This window comes from Centroberyx gerrardi, chromosome 1 (assembly GCF_048128805.1).
Source record: "Centroberyx gerrardi isolate f3 chromosome 1, fCenGer3.hap1.cur.20231027, whole genome shotgun sequence".
Lineage (NCBI taxonomy): Eukaryota > Metazoa > Chordata > Actinopteri > Beryciformes > Berycidae > Centroberyx > Centroberyx gerrardi.
Window position 1 is genome coordinate 14,466,295 of NC_135997.1, and position 22,252 is coordinate 14,488,546.

The following is a 22,252-nucleotide window of genomic DNA, read 5'->3' on the forward strand; positions in this document are numbered from 1 at the left end:
TGCTAATCCACGCAGTTTTTTGGGGACAGATGTAAACACAGCTGAGATTATGTGTGTGTTGGTACCTGGTCAGGTTGAGGTCAGGGTGGGGTCTCTTGCCATTGTTGCGTTCCCAGCGTGAAGAGGCGGAGTCAAGAGGAGGGAGCGGAGAGGAGGTGGAGCTCCGCCTGAGCTGAGGAGTGGGGAGGCTGTTCCTGCTGCTCAAACCCTGCAAACAGCATTTTCATACCAGATACTGTAGCTATGAGCAGTTGTTGACTTATTTAACTAACCATAAAGATGGATTCAATTTGAGCTGGGTGTACTGTATTAAAAAGGGGCCAGAAAGTTCCCCCTTTGAAGTTTACCAACTTCACAATGTATATTTATGTATTTTAATGATAAATTAATACATATTGTATCATTGTTGTTGATCATTTATGCTATTTAAACTCTTAGAGCAGGATTTTTCCAATCCCAACATTGTTTGTGTTCTAGTGCCTTGCTGGGTAGATTGCAGTCTGTTCACTCATCCCCCTTCTACTGCTGTAAATTACAAACTGATTTACAAATGGAATCGTGTAAATTACATGCAGGCACATTTTTACTGTAATTTTGGTGGAATAAGAGGAGGATGCATTTTCGCTTCCCACTAGTAAGAGACTTTACTGTTGATTTTGTCAACATGTTTGGGAGCACACAAATATGCGAGAGGAATTTCTACACTCTGAAGTAAAAAGTCATTAAAAAGGAACAGACTGAAAGATGAATCATTATTCCAATTCTTGCAAGTGGGATGTACAAGCACAACTGATGCACCCTCTATAGTGTACCAACAACATATGCAACTGATTATTATGTTTGTGTTAACTTATGATGAGATCCGTCACTGGGCACTTGTTATGTTTGAATACAATTTTGAAAATGTATTTAGACAGGATAAGAGGTTTTGAAACATCCTGGCCTTTCTACAGTAGTTTGCTACAGCAGACCTGCCTCTCCACCCTGCACCCTGGTATGATCGTGTAATGGCTGAGCCCGGCTTTGCCCACCTTGAGGGATTTCCTGTCACTCCTCTCCACTGAGTCATCCACCTCATCGCAGGGGTAGAAGCCGGGGAAGGGTGTGAAGGGGTTGACCCTGGGGCGGCAGGAGCCTGAGAAAGTCCCCATGAGGCTGGAGATGCTGCGCAGGGAGGAGATGGTGTGGGGCGACAGAGACGAGTCCATCAGCAGGTCTGACACCAGGTTCCTGGCCTCGTTGATGACTGAGAGGTCCACGCCGTTGCCGCTCACTGCACCCTGCATACACACACGCACACACACAACACACAGGATAAGGAACAGAAATACAAGGCCAATGCCAGAGAGCAACCTTAGTGCAGCATAATATATGCATAGTAGGGCTGAAAGATATGGACAAAAAATGTCCTTGCGATTATTTGACAGAATATTGCAATTGCGATTTAAACTGCAATTCATATCATCACGTTTTTCTTTTCATAATTTTTTTAGAACTTTAGAAAATTGTTTAAAGAAAAGTGATTTTGTATTAAAAACAAATAGATTTCAGTGTGCAGTATTAACTGAGTTTGAGTATGATGAAAGGTTTTCACCAATATTGTACTTGATTCATGGACCAAAGATTATCCGGAGCACTAAAACACCTTGTTTAGAAATCCATTTTGGATGCCCCTCTCTCGTTAAGTGCAGCCTTTGCTATTTGGAATTTCAGAAATTCATATTGCGATTTTGATTTTTTTTCAATGAATTGTTCAGCTCTAATGCACAGACAAGCAGACCTCCCTGTTCAGCATGTCTGTGTGCATATTTTTGTTAAAAGCCCTGCCCTTGCTACCATACGTAAGGTAAAATAGTACCTTTATGGCTCATTTTCATAAGTCAGTGTGTAATTACGCACAGCAGACGGGGGTGCCAGTATACTGACCTCATGCCATTGATTTTGGGTAACTGAAAGCCTGTTTGGGGCAGCGGTGTCAGTGACAAAGTGGAGTGGCTCTGGTGTGTAGGCAGAAAAGCAAGGCAAGCACTTTGTAGCTCAGTGATGTGGGTCATGAGGTATCATGTACGCAGTGCTGATGGAGATTCCTCAACCCAGATAGGCTCCCCTCTCCGCATTGTAGCTCACCCCATCTTCTCAAAACTCGTCTTGCTTTTTGATTCTACCTTTCTGCTCCTGCCTCATCTCCTCTCCTGTCCTCTCCTCATCCCACATCTCCTCCAATGTCTTCTTCTCATGCCTCCTTTCCTCCTCTAGCCTCTTAGAGAGCACAAACAGTAAGTACAGCTATATTGTTGGGAAGAAACTAAGTTAAGTTTAGTGCCCATGTCAGGTGGCTTATTTGAGTGAAATCCCAGAAATTATAATAGCGGACTAGCACAAAAAAAAAGCATAATCCTTGGTTTTTTAGGGCAACTTTCACTAACAAAATTTTCTAGTTGGCTATGCCCCGTCTAACAGAAACAAATGGTGTCTTCAGGGCTGTGGTAGCCAAAAGTTTTGCAAGATCTAGAACTTTGTCAAGGCAGCAGATAAAAATGTGGCATGACAACAATTTCTAGGTCATCGTTTGCCTGTGTTAGATGCATACTGTGTGTGTTTACACATTGTGTTATTTGCACCTCGCCAGAAATATCACAGTAGGAAAAGAATGTTCTGAACATGACTTACAGGCTGCTTTTAATAGTGGAAATAAATAGAGCACTGCCCTATCGCTGGAAAGAACTGAATGTTGGATAGTGGTAGCTGTACAGTACCTGAACGGCCTGCACCACACACACACACACACATCACCTCCACCAAAGAAAAACATACCTAGAAACTCAAAAAAGCATGTTATATTCACATAAATACACTACTGACCTGATATTGTGGCTTGTACCAGTGCTTCAGATCCCAGTCCCACAAGATCATCTGAAAAACACAAGAGAGATACATAAAGTGTTAGTCAAAGGCCATCATTGGTGTGTGTGTATGCATGATTTTGAAAATGAGATGTATTTACATAGTAAGTGCACAGGCTGTAACCTATGCTCCACTTCCAGTAGAATGCCTTATCACTTTCCAATAAGGGCATCAATGACCGGGCTTTATGCTAGTCATTTCTGCCTGTTATCTAGACACATAGTGTAGTAAGAGTTTACATTAAGGATTTCCGGCACCACATGATGCACTTTCTACTACAGGTATGCTCATTAGAGACAGCACACTAAGGCCTTTCACTGAAAGCAAAACAAGAAAAGCAAACCACTGAAACCACAATGGTACGTCTACAATGGAGCTATGAGATCTTATCTGGCTCCAACTACGTCAATCGCCAGCATTTCCAGCCTATCTGTCTGTTGGTAACCAAACAGGAGCTCTCACACATTACAGTAGCGTAGAGTACAATCTAAGTTCACATACGTTGTGTAACACTGTGTCGCTGGACCTGAAATAATCTAATCTTCTAACCTCAACCATAAATACCGTACACGTTTAAAATAATTACTGAGCTGACATCCATCTGAATTAGGTATGACATACAGTCAAATTGAAATTTTGACAGCTAACACGGTGTTGTTCATTAGTTGTCTTAACATGTGTGTCCAATTTTTTTCAGCCATGTAAACTAATGTCAAACTACTGAAACCAATCACTTTTGACAGCAGAAGAAATTAGAACATATGGCCAACTACTTGCAATGAATCTCAGATTATCCTGACACTTCTGAGAGGACAAAAGGATCCCTGGAGGGATTTAGCACTGACTTCAGTTTTTCATGGGGAGGAATACTGTAGGTTGCCATGTTAAACCCAGGCAGTAAACATTCCCTTCCAAGAGCCATTCTGCAGTCTCACTCCTCACCACAAGGGGGAGAGACAAAGGAGAGCGAGCCTCTCATTTGAGAACCACCTCCACAAACACCAGCAACCTCAACCTAACATACAACCCAACACACCCACATTTAATATGCAGCCATGATCCACAATGTAACAACAGGTCATCCTAATAAATCCTTCTTATTATCATCATCTCAACTGGTCATCACATTGTCAGGAATGATCAAGTCACACCACATTACACAACCAAAAATGTGAGGAATTTAAACAAATATTTAGGGAAGATTTGACATCATGTCATATTCAACGTCAAGATCCTGAAATAAGGCGCAGTAATATCATTAATTTACTAAAACAAATTTTAATTCATCTATTTTAAGAAATAATTTTGAAATGTAAAGTGACCCATGATTCAGTTGCTTTGTGATCATTTCAACCAGAAGTGCACTGTTTTTTCCACTACTGTTCGTCATCGACTGCTTGAGTACGATGATAGAGTACCTCCATTTTTGGTATGCTACAAGTGCAGGCTTCTAATCTAATAAGATAAACACATTACAAATCAGCAAGCTAGGTCCCACATTTACATAAGCAAAAATATTTAGGCTAATCTGATTGGAATTCGCCCGGTCCTAACATTATGGTTACATGTTTCGTACATATACGTTTCATATTTTTGCAGGCATGTAAGACAGGTCATAACCTGTAGTTAAGGTTGTTAAATAGATCAGTGGCTCCATCCCTTCTCCTCTAATCAGTCGCCGTTTCATTGATCAAAGTGGGATGTTGGGTGTTTGTCATCAGCATCTGTACAATGCTGCCAAACATTTAATATGGCAAATAAGCCCTGCCATGGCAACCCGACAGAGAGGCCAGCAAACAATGCTCCAAACACCATGGCAACGGGATGGCGGGAGACGGCCGGAGGAGAGAGTTGTTGGCCGTCTGCTTGTTTACGGAGAGACGCAGAGGGGCTGAATGAAAAAGGGAGAGGGGAAAAAGGGGGGATGAGCTGAAGGAGGGGATGGAGAGTAAAGAACAGACAGCGAGGGACAGAGAGATGGAGAGATGACAAACTGCAATATGCTGTTGGCCTGTGTTTAACTCAACCTAAGGATCATGTGCTAGTGACGCTCGTCTTCTTCTACTGACCCTCTCGATCGCACATACACACCCAATGACACACACATACTGTAGTCTTTTCTGAACACACAACACAGCATAGTGTGTGTAGAATACCTCACCAGGACATTACAGTATGCTCTTCTCTATACCTCAGCATAATCAATGCACAATGGACAAAAACATGGACGCTGCCACCAGCACTGTATGCCATGCAACACATTATTTACTGAGTCAGACCCTTCTTCAAGTGATGAGATTGCACGTTTTTCAATGAACAAGAAGATATTTTCTTTAGTGATGTTATGAAAACATAACATGAGGGAGGCCACATTGACACAGACACACAACTAAGCTGCTGACACTCAGCCACCTGCACACATGCCCACGCACGCAAGCACGCAAGCACGCAAGCGCGCACACACACACACACACACACACATACACACACATAATCTTTCTTGGCTCTAAAACCTTTCAGAGCTACAGGGTCAGGACACTGAAACTAGGTAGACTAAATATAAATGACTGTAAATCATACTATACAACAACCTCATTCAAATTCACACCACCCTAACTGCCATTTAAAATGAAGAGCGCAAACAGTCTGATAATGTAGGGACATGTTTATAACTGATAATGTTATATTACTGCATTATGTTTATAACTGATAATGTGGGGGGCTTGTTTATGTTCAATGTCCAACTGCCTACATGTTTCCTGTTTTGTCTCCTCCTTATATGTTTTACTATTCTTGTTTTATGACTTCTTGTAAAGCACTTTGTAAACACACACAGACACAGAGGTCTCTCGCCTATTAGGTCTTTGTGTAAAGAATCAGCCATATCCAGCGCATCTGTATTTCTGTGTATGACTGTGCAGCTATGTGCACACCTGCATGCGCATGTCTCCTTGCATGTGTATGAGAATTAGGTTTGTGTGAAAAATGGTTTGAATTGGTTAGCTAGGAAAGGGGGATAGGTGTCGGTGTGTTTGTCGCCTGTTCAACCTGTAGCCTGGAATTATGTCAAAAGGGTATGAATACATAGATACAGACAATTACACATAAACACGCACACACTTAAACACAGTTAAAAATAGCACTCAGCAAAATAAGATTTTGCATACATTCAGTTATTTAACGCGAGACTAGTCGTAAATATTTCCTAACAGGAGTCAATAAACCTATGCAAGCTACTAGTCGGCCAGTTAGTTACACCTGTGTGTCATATTAGCCAAGCTCTAGCACAGTGGTGTGAGAGGTGGGGTCGGGGCTAGAACTGATAAAAACACGCTAATAAGTGCGTGGGGGACAGAGAAAAGGTGTCACTGGCAGGCAGGCAGGGCATTTGTATGGAGAGGAGCAGGGCAGTGCTGACGTCAGTCTGCAGCGACACACACAGCGTCAGCAGCCCTCTGCAGACGCACACGCTGATAATGAGGACTGGGCTCTGGCCGTCAGACACGCATGGGGAGAAATGAAACCGCTGCAAGCACACGCATGCAAGTTAAGCACATATTCAATATAGTGAATGATATAGAGATAAAAAAAGAAAGGACAGCCTGGTTTGACACTTTTAGGCCTGTGTTCAGGAAAGAGAGCTAACTAGATCAGAGACCTGCAGTGTGTGTGTCCCAATAGCCTGACATAGCTAGTATGGCCTGGATAAGGCTGCGCCTGTAGCGCAGTGCCAAAGCTCAGGCAGGCTGGGTGGGTACAGCAGGAGCTGAGGGGGCTGAAGGCAGGGGCAGACTGGGATAAAAAAGTGGTCCTGAACGTTTGACCCAGACTGGCCCACCATACCTGAACCACACATACTACACCCTACACAATATGGACACATGTAGAACAAAGTATTAATAAAGATGCAACCTATTTTTTATTGAATCTATTAAAAACTACATTTACATATTTGGTGTTACATTTTAATTTAAAATTCATCATCTGAATTATTCTGTATCCCATTATCTTAAGAGCCTGGGATAAAACAGAGATAGTATAATGTTGTCTTCAAGTGCTCCTGATAAGCTCCTACTTACAGGTTTCAAGTGCTACTGGCCAGAAATAATAACAAATGTACCCTGTAACAACAGTAGTTTTTTTGGTAGTTGTTGTTTTACTTCGTATAAATCAAAGGGCACAGAAATACTTTGTGCTGTAGAAGCAGAATGAAGAGGAAAAACATTACATCAGGCATGTAATCAATATCTTAATTTAATAAATTTATTATTCAAAAGTTGCTCTATATGCGTGACATCTAATAGTTAAAAAAGAACATCTGCCTCAATGTTTTTTTTACTTTGTTTAATACTTTTATACTTGTTTTTTTTTTACAAAGTTTTTTTCTCCATGTATTTTTTTCCCCACCTTTCCACCACTTTTTTTGGTCTACTGCTTTTCCATGTTCATTTGTTAGGTAGACTCAGTTGCAATGCACAACACAATCAGTCTGTCACTGTCCGCTTTGTGTATGAAAGATAGGATGTACCAAAGTGAAAATGGTAGAGGGGGGAAAGATGTTACGGGCTAACCGGTTGCCCATGAATGGCAAGGCGAGATGCCCTGCCCCAGTGGAGAGGGCCAGACAGTCTACAGGACAGGCCAAACAGCCAGGGACTTTTAAAAATCTTTCTGTATCTGTCTTGCTTGGCTCACCGCCAGTTCACAGGTCAACCGGCCCACCGGGAAAACTCCTGCTACTCCAGATGGCCAGGCCGCCTATGGCTGAAGGGGCTGTCACCAGTGTCGTCAGGGCAACCTGGCAGGACCATGGAAAATTCTTTGACTAGGGAAAGGGGCTTGTGGAAAACGTCATCCTTCTCTTTCACACTCGTCTACCACTTCACTCGACTGGTGTTGTTCTGTGTCTGCACTGTAATAGCCTGTAGCAGCGTCCCTGCAGTTCCTCTGTATACATACACTACACCTAGTTTACGCCCATCTAGCAACATCGTCTATAGCTATCATACTCGGGGCACTATTTTCATTAATTCTCTTATAACGTGAATCGCTTTGTATGAGTTGTCTGTGTTTGTTCTATATGGCAGCAATCCACTACGACAAATTCCTTGTACATGTACATTAACTGGCAAAATAAATGAATTTGTATGGTGACACACCTACAGAACCAGGACAACATTGCCAGGCTCTGCTTTAATTCAAAACACTGATTTAAAACCTTCTGTTTTAACCTTAGTTTTAAATACCTTCAATGGCCATATAGGTAATGTTTTTAAAGTTCAAAAAACTAAATTACAAAACAAAATACAAAAATACTGCCAATTGGGTGTAATCCCAAATATGGTTACATTCCAGCCATCCAAGGGATGGAAGTCAGTAGCCAGAATCCAGGAATGCAGTCGCGCAAGCAAATCTTAGCATTTGTGAAGCTGTAACCAGCAAATGTTTGGTATTTTACTTGATAAGTGACAAACCAAATGATAAACCAAAAATCATAATCAATGAATTTTCTGTCGATCGACTAATCGACTCATTGTCGAATCGTTTCAGCTAGTTACCAACAACAGATCCGCAAAGATGGAAGCTATGGATGCATTGCATTCTGGTCTCCCTGCCTCTTCTATGATGGATTTCTCCCTGTGTAATCGTTGAACGGCAGTTCAAAATGGTGGCTCTAGCCCTTGCTCTTGGACACCAAAACCTTATTTTTACCGTTAACATTTTGATGGTTGAAATTTTTTCTGCTATGAAACTGCATTTTAGCTGCACTGGAAAAACGATGACATGACATCATGTCATCTACGCTTGGCTAGTTATCTGTGGGAATAACAAAAATACACCACATTTGTCTGCATTTGTCCATATGGGTCAAGAAATACAAGGTACATGGCCAATAGCTGCTTTTTTAACAATTGGTATTTTAGGGTGGATACACTCTTCATGTAAGTTGATGAAGATGGCCAGCCAAAGTATTATTTCACAGAGATGCACATACAAATGCAATATCATACAAATATGTAATCTATCTCCATGAGCAATATTTTAAGAAGATGGAAGACTCAAAATGAAAAAAGAAATAAAAAGAAATAAAAAAAACTTGCCCCCAACGCCAGCAGTTACACACACACACACACACACACACACACACACACACACACACGCCTTAGGAGTAGAAGCCAAGTATAATATCCTGTCTCTGCCTCATCAGCACAGACCAGATTCACATCAAGTCAAGAAGGCAAAATGGAGGAGACAAGCCATATCAAATGTTAATAAAATACAATTTAAACTACGTAGAAAGTAAAAATAATTTAGCAGATGAGGTAACACAGCGGACGTACACTTGTACAGTTAAGGAAATAAGTCAGGCAAAATTAGGGAATCTTTTGTTGTCTAGTTGTCATTCTGAAGGCAATACAGAAAGGTCTTCAAAACAAGAAAGGAAAGATAGAAAAAAAAATAATAAATCTTATCTTAAGGTATATTAATTTAAGACATAATATCTTTCAACTGTCCAGAATATTAAGATGGTGAGGGGGATTTCTAGGCCAAAATAATTTTCCTGTGAGCCAAAAATGCAATAAAATTGCTTTGTTTGGCATTTATGGGTAGGGATACCTTATCTGATACTCCAGAAATGGCTATCAAGGGGCAAGGACCAATAGGAACACCCAGGACAGCTGACAGAGTGTGGAAGATGGAAGACTCCTATCTCCCATGATAATGCAGGTGGAAAAGAGGGAAATGAAGGGAAATTAATTTGTATAAAATGATGTATTTAGAAAAAACCTAAACATATTGGAGCAAGGTAAGTTGTATTTACCATGCAGTTCATCAAAGCAAGGAAATAAGCCATTCCGGAATCAATCTTTAAAATACCAAATACCCGAGTCAAGGGTTAAGGGGGAATAGATGGTTGTTGCTGATGGAGCCAAATATGGAGAGTTCTTTAAATTTGCAGTGCCTCTGGAGCTGGATACATATTTTCAATGTAGAGAGCACTAAACGGTTTGAAGTGTAGTGTGATGGTGTTATAGGAGTGATGCAAATACTAACGCAGGGAGTAAAGTTGAGCAACATGAAACTCTAATAAGCACCAGTTGGATTCCCAAGCTTAAAGCCAAAATTATATTTTTTTGTATATTTGCTGCCCAGCAATACTAAATAAAAGTGGGGAAAGCTAATCCACCCATCTCTCTATTTTGTTGAAGAGATTGACTAATTCTCTTTGTTTGCCTCCCCAAATGAAATTGCTGATTGCTTAATTGAACGACAAAAAAAAGGTTTTAGGGAGGAAGACAGGGAGGCACTGGAAAAAATACAGAAACATTGAGAGTATTCATTTTTACAGATTGGACTCTCCCAAGTAATAATGGCAGGCTATTCAATCTATTGAAATCAAGTTTTATTTGATTTTTTTTAGGGGGGGGGGGGGGGGGGGGGGGTTTCTACAGAAGGGAAGGAGCAAATGATTTGCATACCCAAATATTTAAACCCTAAATGAGATAAGTGAAATGGGAATAATGTTTGTTAAATTTGCAGGGTTTCTCTTTTATTGGGCAGCATTCACTCTTATGAAAGTTTAATTTATACCCTGAAAAAGCCACAAACCTTGTAATGTAATGCTGTAATGATTGTTGATGTACAAGATTCTGGGCCTGCTCTGTATATAAGTAACTCATCAACTTATGACACACGATGCTCTACCCCTCTTCTCCTCACACCCTGCAGTAGCGGCGAGGTCCACAATGCAATAGCAAGTGGTTCGATGGCTATTACAGTTTACATAGTGGGGGCAGGGGACACCCTTGGCGACTTCCCCTGGAGAGTATCAAAAATGGGGTGATGGAGTTAGTATAGAGCAAATCTTGAGGTGAGGACATCATCCCAGTTTGGACCATATACACTGAATAAAATAACCTGCAAGTTAAATAAAGCACCTGCTACAACATAACCATTGGCATCAGAAGTAGTGTTAGAGGGGATGAAGTGTATCCTTTTACTGACTAAATTTGCTACACCTCTGGCTTCACCATTTAAATTGGAATGGAAGGGTTGACTAATCCGGCCTTTGTGTAATTTTGCCAAGACTGCTACTTTTAAATACATTTCTTGTAAAATATCATCTCATCATTGACATGTTTGAGAAAAGAATTGTGAAAAATTGTGTTTGATTGGACCATTCAAGGCTGGTGCCTTCCACCCTTCAAAATCCCAAAGGCATAAGAACTTATACAAAAACAAAACAAAAATAAAGTCCTTGTCCTTCCTATATGAACAGAAAAGACCACAGGAAAAAACAGATGCTCAGTTTCCAGTACATCTGAAACTCTTTTCCCTCTATCTCCCACATGCCAGTGGCTCTAACTATAAAACTGTTCCTTCATTCAGCATAAACCTCAAGCTAAAAGTTAAATAGTGACAATAATAATAATATTTAAAGCACTTTTTATACAAATGTAGCACAAAGTGCAATAGGCCACCTAAACTGTAACATAATAATAAATGAATCAAGAAAGGAGCACATTCTAAAGCAAACAGATTTAAGTAACTTTGGGCCCTTTCTGTTTCATTTTCAAAGCTCCGATTTACATCCGCATCTACACATATAATACACATGTAATCCCCCATGGCTACAACCCCAAACTCCACAAGAGCCAGAGGCACAGCCACTCGGGACCACTGCCAGATGCATGGATTCTAAAGGTTAAGGGACCATCCTAAAAATGCAAGAGCATCCGGTATTTGCACACTTCTGGAAACTGGAAACTTGGCAATCAACTAGAAACATTTAGACACATCCAAGATGTTATTTAGTGTACAGATAATCATCTTAGAAGTGCTGGCATGTTTCAGGGTTATCCAATTGTGAAGATATAAAACTTTAAATTTTAACTTTCAACTGGATGAGGATCAGAACTTTTGCTGTTTTGATAGTAATCAGGAGGTTTACGATAAGGAGGATACAACTATGTAATCCTAATTGACCGTGCTTGTTTGAATATCAAACACACAATAAAAGTTAGCCAATGTTAAAATGCATGACAAGCTCAATTAGCTGACAAGCCCAACTAACGTAACAGGCAATGGCAAATAAGCACAGCAGTTACAAAATTCAATAGTCCTAAATTTGTCATGTTGTTTCACGCATCTTGCATAGCCCAGACAGTGTGTCCACTGATAGCTAAAGGACACAGGCTGGAGTTAGTCTTTGTTGGGTGCTGAGTAAACAGCAGATAATTCAGTGTGGCTAGCTCACCTTAACCTGGCAAATTATTTTTCAAAGATTTTCAGTTGCATTTAATGCTCCAGTGTTGATCATAAAAGGGAGTCCAAGAATAGTCTGTCCTTTGAAGTCCACTCATTGGCACACAGAGGGATAGAGCAAGTCAGAGTGGATGTTCTTGTGCAGATCCAACTTGATCTTGTTGAATGCTGTAGGTTTTTTGCTAGGCTGGTGCTGATATATGGGTAGATAAACATCTAGTGCCCCCAGGAGGACAGTTGTTCCTTTTTCTTGCGAATAATGTGTTCCTTGTCATTGTAATTGTATAAAAGAACAATAAAAGATTTTGCCCTCGTATTTTCACCTGTTGGTGGTTGTCCAAGCCTGTTAGCATGATCGATGACAGGCAGAGAGGGGGAGAAGTCTTTTACAAACACTTCCATGAGAAACTCTTACATGAATTTCACCGGGTTAGCTCCCTCCATTTTTCCTGGAATCCCAATAATCCACAAGTTTTATTGGTGGGACCTATTTTCAATATTGTGAGCCTTGGCTTTAAGCTGAGAGTGCCCCGCATCAAGCGCAGTGCATTTAGCCTTCAGTGGCAAAATTATATCACTGTGCCCTGATAGCATGTGCTCCACCTCCTTCAGACTTTGGCAATGGCAGTCTGAAGAGGATCAGATCTTGTCCATCAATGCAACTCCAAAACAGTTTAGCAGTATATGCACAGACTTTAAGGGGCTTTCACATCATGGAATGCATCTGCATCATTCCAATCTTATACCACTTGATGAGTAAGTGTGAGTATGAGTGTGAAAGCAAGTGGACTGGGCTAGTTGGAATGAAATCTGATTGCATGCAGTAGAACTCCCAAAGAGGTGGTTGCTAGTGGATGAATGCTGATGTCCTGAAATGATTAGTGTGCTTAGCTATAACAGTACAATATAAAGAAAAAATATAACACTAGCATTGCAGAAGCAGGGATTTCAAATGATAGTTTTATGAATTTCCAGTTCAATTTAATAACATTGAAAGGTACAGTATGTCCCTTGCACTATGAATCTATAATGTATATGGCTGGTAACCTGCTCAGAGAAAGTATCAAAGTATACTGTATGAGCATTATGGTATGTAAAGCCCTTTGACACATACTTGTGATGAAGCACTATATAGATAAACTTGACTTGACTTGATGTGAGGACAGGAAGTCGTTTGGATTCAGATATAGATGAGTGAATGAGTCTTATAGATACCTTTTAAGCTGTCTGTCAGGATACCACGTAGTGCTCTTTTGATTCCAGGCTGAGTAGGGGCAGCACATTAGGAACATTTCTATATTTCTATTGGTGAGTATTGCAATGGAATTCTGTATGAGCACTGCATTACTCATAATCACAGAGTAAATGAGAAGAAAAGCTCTAGCTAGCAAGCTACAAACTCTTACTAGACTCTTGGCAGGACTCAACAGCAAGGTATGCTTGTGGTTCAACATTTGGTTTGCCAAACTCCTTTCACTGTCCTAGACACCTCTGGAATCAGGCTTTGTCCCCAGGGCTGCAATAAGTACAAGCCAGGCTGTGAGAAGTAGCTGGAGAATTGTGTGTTCTGAGCAGGGTTAGATGCTGCTCTCTCTGGGTATTGGGTGTTGGGAAAGGCCAAGGGACTGGACAAGGGCAAGGGGCATGGAGAGTGTTGCTATTTCATCAGATCTCAGGCCACTTGTTCTGGACAATTGGGTAAAGAGAGGAGCTGAGTTGTCAACCGATCACCATCTGGTGGTGAGTTGGATCAGACAGACCTGATAAACCCAAATGTGAAGTAAGGGTGTGCCGAGAACACCTGGTGGAAGTCTCTGCTTGGATTGATTTAAACTCCCACCACTGAATGAGCTTTTCCTGTGTCCCAGAGGAGGTTAGGAACATAGAGTTGGAATGGACCTTGTTCAAAACCTCCATGGTGGAAGCGACTGCTGGGAGCTGTGGCCAAAAGGTGGTCAATGTCTGTCATGGTGGCAACCCAAGAACCTGCTGGTGGATACAGGGGGGCTGTTGAGCTGAAAAGAAGGCATTCCAGGCCTGGTTGGCACAGAGGACTCCTGATTCAGCAGAAGCGATACTGGCAGGCCAAAAAGGCAGCTGCCATAGCTGCAGAAGCATTTGGAGACTCAGGAAGGTATGGCAGGACATGATGACTTTGAGGAGGACATTGTCAGAAGGTGAAAGGAACCCTTTTGAGAAACCCCCTAAATTTGATAGACTGTCCTCTGTTCAAGAGGAAATGCTGGAAAATTCTGGCGGGTCTGACCCATCTTGTCGGCAAAGGTCACTGGGATAGTTAGAAAGCAAGGCACCAGGGGTTGATGTCTGTTCTGAAATGCTTAAGCCTCTAGAGGAAAAGAAAGAGGTGGTGGTCCCCTGTGTTCCATCTATTGAGGAATTGCACTGCTCAGCCTTCCAGGAAAAGCCTATGTCAAGGTGCCGGGAAGGAGACTATGGCTGATGTTTGAGCTTCAGATTCAGGAGTAACAATGTAGATTGAAACCTGTGACATGCTGGAGTGACTACATCTCCCAGCTGGCCAAGGAGCACCTTGGGATTCCCTAGAGGATATTTCTGGGGAAAAGGATGTCTGGGCTGCTATGCTTGCCCTGTTGCCACAGCGACCCTGACCTGATAAGCGGCAAGAAAATAGATGGATGGATGGATGGATGGATGCAAGAGAATTTGCTGTAGTGTAATATGCTGATCTGATCAGATTGTATGTGATTATTCATACCTGACTCTGCAGTTGATATACCTTTAATGTGTTCATTGCACATGCCTAGATACTGGCGCACTCGGGGTGGTTGAATCATTGAACAAATTTGGGTAAGAAACTTGGGTAACTTGAAAATATTACTTGCTTGCAGTAACATTTTGTAAGGTGAGACATTATTGGTGCTCTGGTTAGACTAATCATTGTTTTTTTTCTATTCGTTGTACACTGTTTATTAATTGTTTATTGAAATTATAACACAAGCTGGCATACTTTCTGTACTTTACCCCTGCGTCATGTCAGATTATTCATCTCCAATATGCCTCAGGGAACAAACCTAAATTAGCTCAACATTCTGACTGTTTTTTTTTTATTATTTTGTGGGACAGAAGAGTCTGTATCGTAAATTCTACATATAGCATTGTGTGCACTTGCACATTCTTCAAAAAGACATGCATGTTGTTCTGAAGTCTCTTGATACAGTTAGAAAATCCAAAGACAGGAAATGTAAACACAATCCATAGACTAAAGAAAAAGAATCAAGTATGTGACTAGTCTGCTCAGATGTACTATTACACTCTTGAGGTTTAGAAGCTAAAAGGAGTTGAGGAAGTGACTGACAAGGTGTATTGTGAACAAAGAGGAATGTGGAGCTTACTTAGAGAAGAAAATCTCAGCTCAACTGTCAGCAATGACTCACACAGTTGAAGTTTCTGCTGCTGGCTGCTCGCCAGACAGAGCGGAGCTTGCATAATGACAAACACGTGTTTGCAGGAACAACAAAAATGCCACAATCTGAGTAAGGTCAACCCTAGTACGTCAATGATGAACTTTTTCCCACAATGGCATGTTTCAGGCTCAAATGGCCCATAACTTTCTGGCTGCACTCAATACCAAAACTCTGTAGGCAGCTACCAATACTGACAAAATGTATCAAGCATATCATTTGCAGTTTCCCTCTATCCGTAAGAATAAAAACATTATCTGAGATAAATTTCTTTTCCTTTTTTTGGAAAATATTATTAAGGCTTACAATAAAAAAACCCTGATTAAATCTGTATTTGAATCCCACTGACAACCTGTATCTGTTGTCCCCTCTCTCTTTCCAATCTCTCCTGTGTAACTCCACTGTGTGCTATCTAGTAAATCAGGAATGCCAGAGAAAGAGAAAAATCTAATCTTAAAAAACTGCCAGACAATAGGTCACAATTGTTGAGGATTTCTGTGGAAGCTGTGCTTGGAACTGCGTCTCTTGCAGTCACAGCTGCTCTGTACACAGAGCCAACATAGTCAGATATAGGTGTAAGCCTGCTCACATAGGCCTCACCAGGGCCGGTTTTAGCCTGCTATATTAGGGTGGGCTGGTAGAAATAATAGGTGGGCAACTTGGGCGGTAGGTAGACCAGAGGTTAGAGAAGCAGACTAGTAGTCCGAAGGTTGCCGGTTCGAATCCCTGGCCAGATGGCACAAAAATCTGGCAAAATGACAGCTGGCAACCGGAGGGTTGTCAGAGTCAAGATCAGATGCAAGCTCCTGCCATTGTGCCCTCAGGCCTCTCCAGCTTATGGCTGTGTGTTTGTGTATGGGGTGTTTGGATGGGTCAAATGCAGAAGATTAATTTCCCCATGGGGATTAATAAAGTAGTATTCTATTCTATTTTATAAAGAACAATTTGAAGCAGCGAAATTGGGCGGTAGTGAAGCATTATTTCTAAGTTTGCTGCTACCCTATGATTTGAGTCAGTGGAGGGCAGATTGATTTACCCTAAAATAAAAAAATTCCTTCATCCAGATTTTAACATAATCAACTCCATAACATTTCTTTTCATTGGATGAGCTTAGTTCTCAAATAAAATTAAAACCTAATCCAGTGAGACTTCTCACCATAGCCAATATTTACAAAAACAGAAGGTAGTCTTATTCAAACTCAAACTTAAAAGTGACAAAGAAAACAACTTTGAAAGCAGATTGACTTACCCTAAAAAAAAGCCAATATTTACAAAACTAGAAGGTAGTCTTATTCAAACTCAAACTGAAGAAAACAACTAAATCAACTAGCTCAAGCCTATACTCAAACTTCAATGTAACTACATATATATATATATATGCATACATATATATATATATATATATATATATATATATATATAATCCAACAGGGCAAAATCAGAACAACATTTTATAAAACTTTTTTTCTTTTTTTTCACTTTGTTAGGTACATCCAACAGCAACCTGAAAATCCATATGTACAGTATATCAGTCATACATCCATTTCTTTATTTCTATCTATCTATCTATCTATCTATCTATCTATCTATCTATCTATCCATCCATCCATCTATCTATCTATCTACAACATCAGTCTCCTGTTTCCCTTGGCAAAAATTCTAACAAATTCATCCATGTCTAAGGTATTTGTTATTGATTTCTCATGGGCCAAGATCACCAAATTCCTCTTTCTTTCATTTCCCTTCATCGAATAAATTTGAATTGATGTAAATGGACTGCTGATGGAAATAAAATCTGGTATTTTCTGTGCTATTTTTCCATTGGCTGAACAAAAAAAAAAAGTTCTTAACTTTTGATTGGGTGGGCAAGACGCACGTTTGGGTAGGCTGAGCCCACCCCTGCCCATAGCTACCGCCGGCCTTGGGCCTCATCTGTCCGAGTATGTATGACCGTGGCTCCACTCACACCCTCACAAAGTAAAAGAACTACATCTCTGATCAAAACACAATACAATGTATTTTATACACAAATATTTAAAATATGTATTCATAAACAGAGCTCAGCTCAATAAATGTGATTTAACTAATAAACTACTGACAACCACCTAAAACCTTAATTTAATTCAAGGTAAGGAGTAACAACTCTGCAACCAGATTAGCCTCAAAATAAAGACCAAATCAAGTCAAATGGAAAAAGAATGTGACCGTTTAAAACCTTTCAGATGACAAAATGATTATGAAGACAATACAACACATACAAACACATATTCCCAGTAATGGGATTTAATCTATGCATGAGTTTGAGCCCAAGTTTACTGGAAAGCACTCAGTAAATCATGCCCCTATAAATAGTTGTAGGCAGTCTGCAGTCTGCTGTGCAGGTTATATGTAGGTTACGCTTTATCTGAGCTTAATATCCTCTGTTGACCTGCACCACAGCAATGCATCGCTATCACAGGAGGTTGGCAAGAATATAGGCATCTATGACCTTTGGAGAGTAGTGGCAGAGAGCCCAAGTGTAAATACTCTGAATAGTCCTTCTCAAAGTCCTTTCTGCTTACTTTGATTTGCCGTTCTGCATGTTCGTATAAAGATCCCAGGTTTATCTACTGTTAACACAAGTAATTATTAAAAGGACCGTTGACCCTGTGACGCACAGAATGTACAATCAGTGCAACAGCCTGATGAGCTTTATATGTCACCTAAAATTTATGAAGCAGTAGTTTATGAAGGTAAAATAAGTAACCCGATCTGCCTCTGACTGACTGGCATCTCTGTCTCCTTTTCCTTTCCTTATAGCTCAATCCCCCTCCAGACATATTAGATCAAAGCTGAGTTTTCAACAAGCATGTCAAAGATAGGATTATCATTGTTTTTAATATACGCCAGTGGATAAAGGTGATCACAGTATGAATATGTTCTGTGGAAAGGGTGCCCAAGCAGCCCTGGACCTTAAGAGTTTTACTGTCTAAGCCAGGGTTTTTACATACCGCGCACATGGAGATACAGTGATTATTTTTGTTTGTGTGTTTTTCCATTTGTCCATACGTCAGGTTTTCTTTGCAGCCATTCAACATAGAGCCATGAAAGAAAAACTAGAATGCCCAAAGGGACTGTGGGGAAAAAAATGAATCCATGATCTTGTCCTTGATGAGCTTAAGCACTGGCAAGCACATGGGATCTTGCAATCCTCTGATTGCCTTGTTGGTTTTTCCCCGCTAGGCTACATGGAAATTGTTTCTTACTGATCATGCAGAATTTGTCACTTTATGAATGGAACTGAATTTTGAAATAGCATGGATTAGAGTTCAGTTGATCCAGTGTTGTCATTAATCTCTCACATCCCTTTCCTTTATATATTCACTGAGTTACATAGAAATCAATTAAAAAGGATGTACTGTCCACAATCCTAGAAAACTGCCACCTCATGTCCCATTCAGAGGGAGGTTTATGTTTGGTGGAAGTAGAGCGAGTTTTTAAGAGGCAAGGCAGTAAACGTTGTAATTGGCCTGTCAATCATGGTGACATCACTAGAGCATTTAGCCTCTCACAGCTCATTGGAGTGAACTTAAATCTGCCCAGACGCTTAGCAAGGCCTCATATTAACCAATACAAACTCTATCAGTATCTGACCACTGTTGGCCAAGCGGAGCAAGGGCATACAGTCCTTACCCGAAAGAAGCCAAGCTACCAGTGTATGTTTGTCCCACATTATGCTACAAAGAAATACAGAAGCTGTGCTGTTTTGCAATAGTTATTGTGATCTTTGAATGTTCAAACTTTTATGCTCAGAAGATATTGGCATATTCAGTTAGTAATTTGGTGGAGATTTCAGATCTGAATAGAGTACTCTTTCACATAGAACAGTCCATATTCCCACCAAATTCAAACTAAAATGGTGTCTCTGTATCACAGTGCAATCATTTGATTTATGTCCTTCACAGGCAACCAATTTTGTCAACCATGGAGCCCAAGAGCAAGCTAGCTTGGAGCCATGGAGGCCTGAGTACAACAGGAAGGCTATACCTGATATGGACATGAGTGTTAGATCAAGGAGGCTTGAAGCCTTGTAAGGGAACATCTGGTTTTATCATGGAATCAGTGCAGGCTCCTCTCATAAACACAACCTAACGCCTGAGCCCTGGAGCCCTGGCCAATAACAAGCATGTGAACACAGACGCCATCTATCAGAGCCAAGCAGCGGGAGGAGGAGTTAAGGGGGAAGTAGAGAGTGAGAGAGAGACAAAGAACAACGAGAGAAAAAGAGAGAGAGACCACGACTGAGAAATCGTCTGTTGTCAAGTAAATCATTTACAAGCAAGTGACCAACACTGGCTCTAGGCACAGCTTCTTATTTCTCTTATTTTGTGCATCACATTCCCGCAGCTGTCATTAAAGATAAGGTGACCAGGGGGTTAAACAAAAAAAAAACCTTAAGAGGCTTACTGTTGTACACTTGTCAAGTTAAAGGTCAAAATCAATAGGGAATGGGCCAAAGCACGTGGAAGGGTATTAACATCTGTAGGTCTAGACGTAATAAGAGAACGTCATTTGCAAAGAAAATATAATAACTTAATTGCTATATAAGTGTGATTTCACCAAATGTACACTCATCTGGGCTAATTCATTGTGAGTGTCGGTGTGTGTGTTCCATAGCAACAAAGGGCATGCTGCAGCTTGTCCTTTCCTCCTCTCCTGATCATGGTGTGAAGGCCTGGGTTGGATCACAGAGGTAAAGGTCAGCATCATGTGGGGCTGCTGCATGTACTGTTCAAAATGCCTCACTGGTACAACATTTGTTTTTGTCGGGCGTTTTTGGCTGCTGCAGGTGTGAAGGCCTACAGTGGCTCTGTGAAGTGATACAAGGACATAAATAATGTATTGGACTAATAAACACAATTTGAAAACATAAGTTTTGCAGCAGAGAACAAGGACCAGTCCAAAATACAAATATTCAGCTTAAATCTCAGAAGTCTACTTTTTTTTTTTAACACGTTTGTCTTTTCGCACCAATTTCCATTCAAAACCTCCAGAATGTAAACATTTTTACAGGCCAAAAACAGGCTATTAGCAGCAGTTAACACAAACTCTTCCGGTACATGATGTAACCTGAAAGTTACGTGCCCATGTTACGGACAGACTACAGGCAACAGGACACTGTCTGCTACACTGTGTAGACACACTTCAACAACAACCCTACTGAGAGTTTACACATAACAGGAGCTGGTTAAAACAACAGGTGTAGTGGACACAATGCAACTGACACTGAGACTGCACCTGAATCCTGTAGCAGTGTGAGAGGCCACAAAATGCCTTTCTGTTGCAAAGTCTGAGAGCATTAAAGTTGATGTTTTATGAGAATAATACAGCCTGGCTTGGTACAGGGGGTGGGGTGTTTTGGTATTTCACAGTGTCGAGTCCCTAGTGTTTAGCAGACACATAATGAAGTGAGACTGTCTCTGCATCCTGCCATGAGGCCAGTATGCTCTGCCAGTGAAGAATACTGAGAACCTGCTGTTGGAACAACAAACACAGAGAGAGAGTGAGTGTGTGTGTGTGTGTGTGTGTGTGTGTGTGTGTGTGAGAGAGAGAGAGAGAGAGAGAGAGAGAGAGATAATAGAGAGACTCATCACTTAAAGCTAGGCCACAGGTATTATAAATCAAAACAGAAATGGGAGGAACACAAGCTGGTCTATATCTAAAGAATGCATTGAGTTTCAAACTCAAAAATGTTTTCAAGGCAAGAAGTGAATTCCATGAAATTATGCTGCACATCTGCGCATGAAACACACGGATTAGATTCACAATCACAATCACCCAAATTGACCGAAACTAATGTAGGACAACTTTTTCTGTTAAGAATTAAGTAATGTAATCCCACATTCTCTAATGCTCCACCACAATGAAACACACTCTCCTCCCTGCCTTCAGACAAACTTGCATCAACAATATTTAAATTTAAATACATTACGTATTGCTGCCATTGAGTACACAAGCATTTCAGAAAAGCTATGTGGGAGTGACCTTCATCACAGGATGCTCCAGTCACATGACTTAAGGGCTATTTCAACAGCTGAACACAGGATATCTAATTTGTTTGTAGATATTTCCAGTTTTTAATCCATTCAACAAACATAGGTCCCTGAGCAAGCATTGTCTGTGAAGCAAAACATATGAAATGCGACGGTTAACGAATGATGTAACAAATGTAAGCAGAACAGATTGTTGTAATAAAAGGCGGACAATATGCGATGGCAGTTGTGATAGGATATCTACTAATACATATTTGTCTTTCAAACCAAAAATACACACATTCTTACAAATGCATCATGCAGTTTAAATACAGCGTCACCAGGAAAGGTGGCTTTCAGAGTGAGTGGTATTTTTCACTCAGTGTTACTTTCCCCTCAAAGTCCCATATTAGGAATGTGAGGAACCTTCCACAGGCAGGCGGAGCTGACAGAGTCGGGGTCAGAGCGGAGGGCTGGAGGCACGAGAGATCAGCATCTACATCTGCAAGTACGAACTCAGAGCCTGGCCAGCGCTGCCTACATCACCTGAGACAGATGCCACGCGGCATAAATACTGGAACACGCCGGCTGTCAGATGAGTCAGAGTCACACAAAACAAAGCTGAAG

General features: G+C 40.9%; 1 protein-coding gene across 1 annotated transcript in view; it reads right to left on the bottom strand.

Moving 5' to 3' along the window:
- The window catches only part of pde3b (phosphodiesterase 3B), a 54,543-nt gene that overhangs the window by 16,041 nt on the left and 16,250 nt on the right, over positions 1-22,252 (bottom strand). The window contains exons 2-4 of the mRNA XM_071905059.2: positions 2,863-2,913; positions 1,032-1,280; positions 66-208 (exon numbers count right to left, since the gene is read on the bottom strand). Coding sequence (XP_071761160.1) covers positions 66-208; positions 1,032-1,280; positions 2,863-2,913 — 443 coding nt within the window. The remainder of the gene's footprint in view (positions 1-65; positions 209-1,031; positions 1,281-2,862; positions 2,914-22,252) is intronic.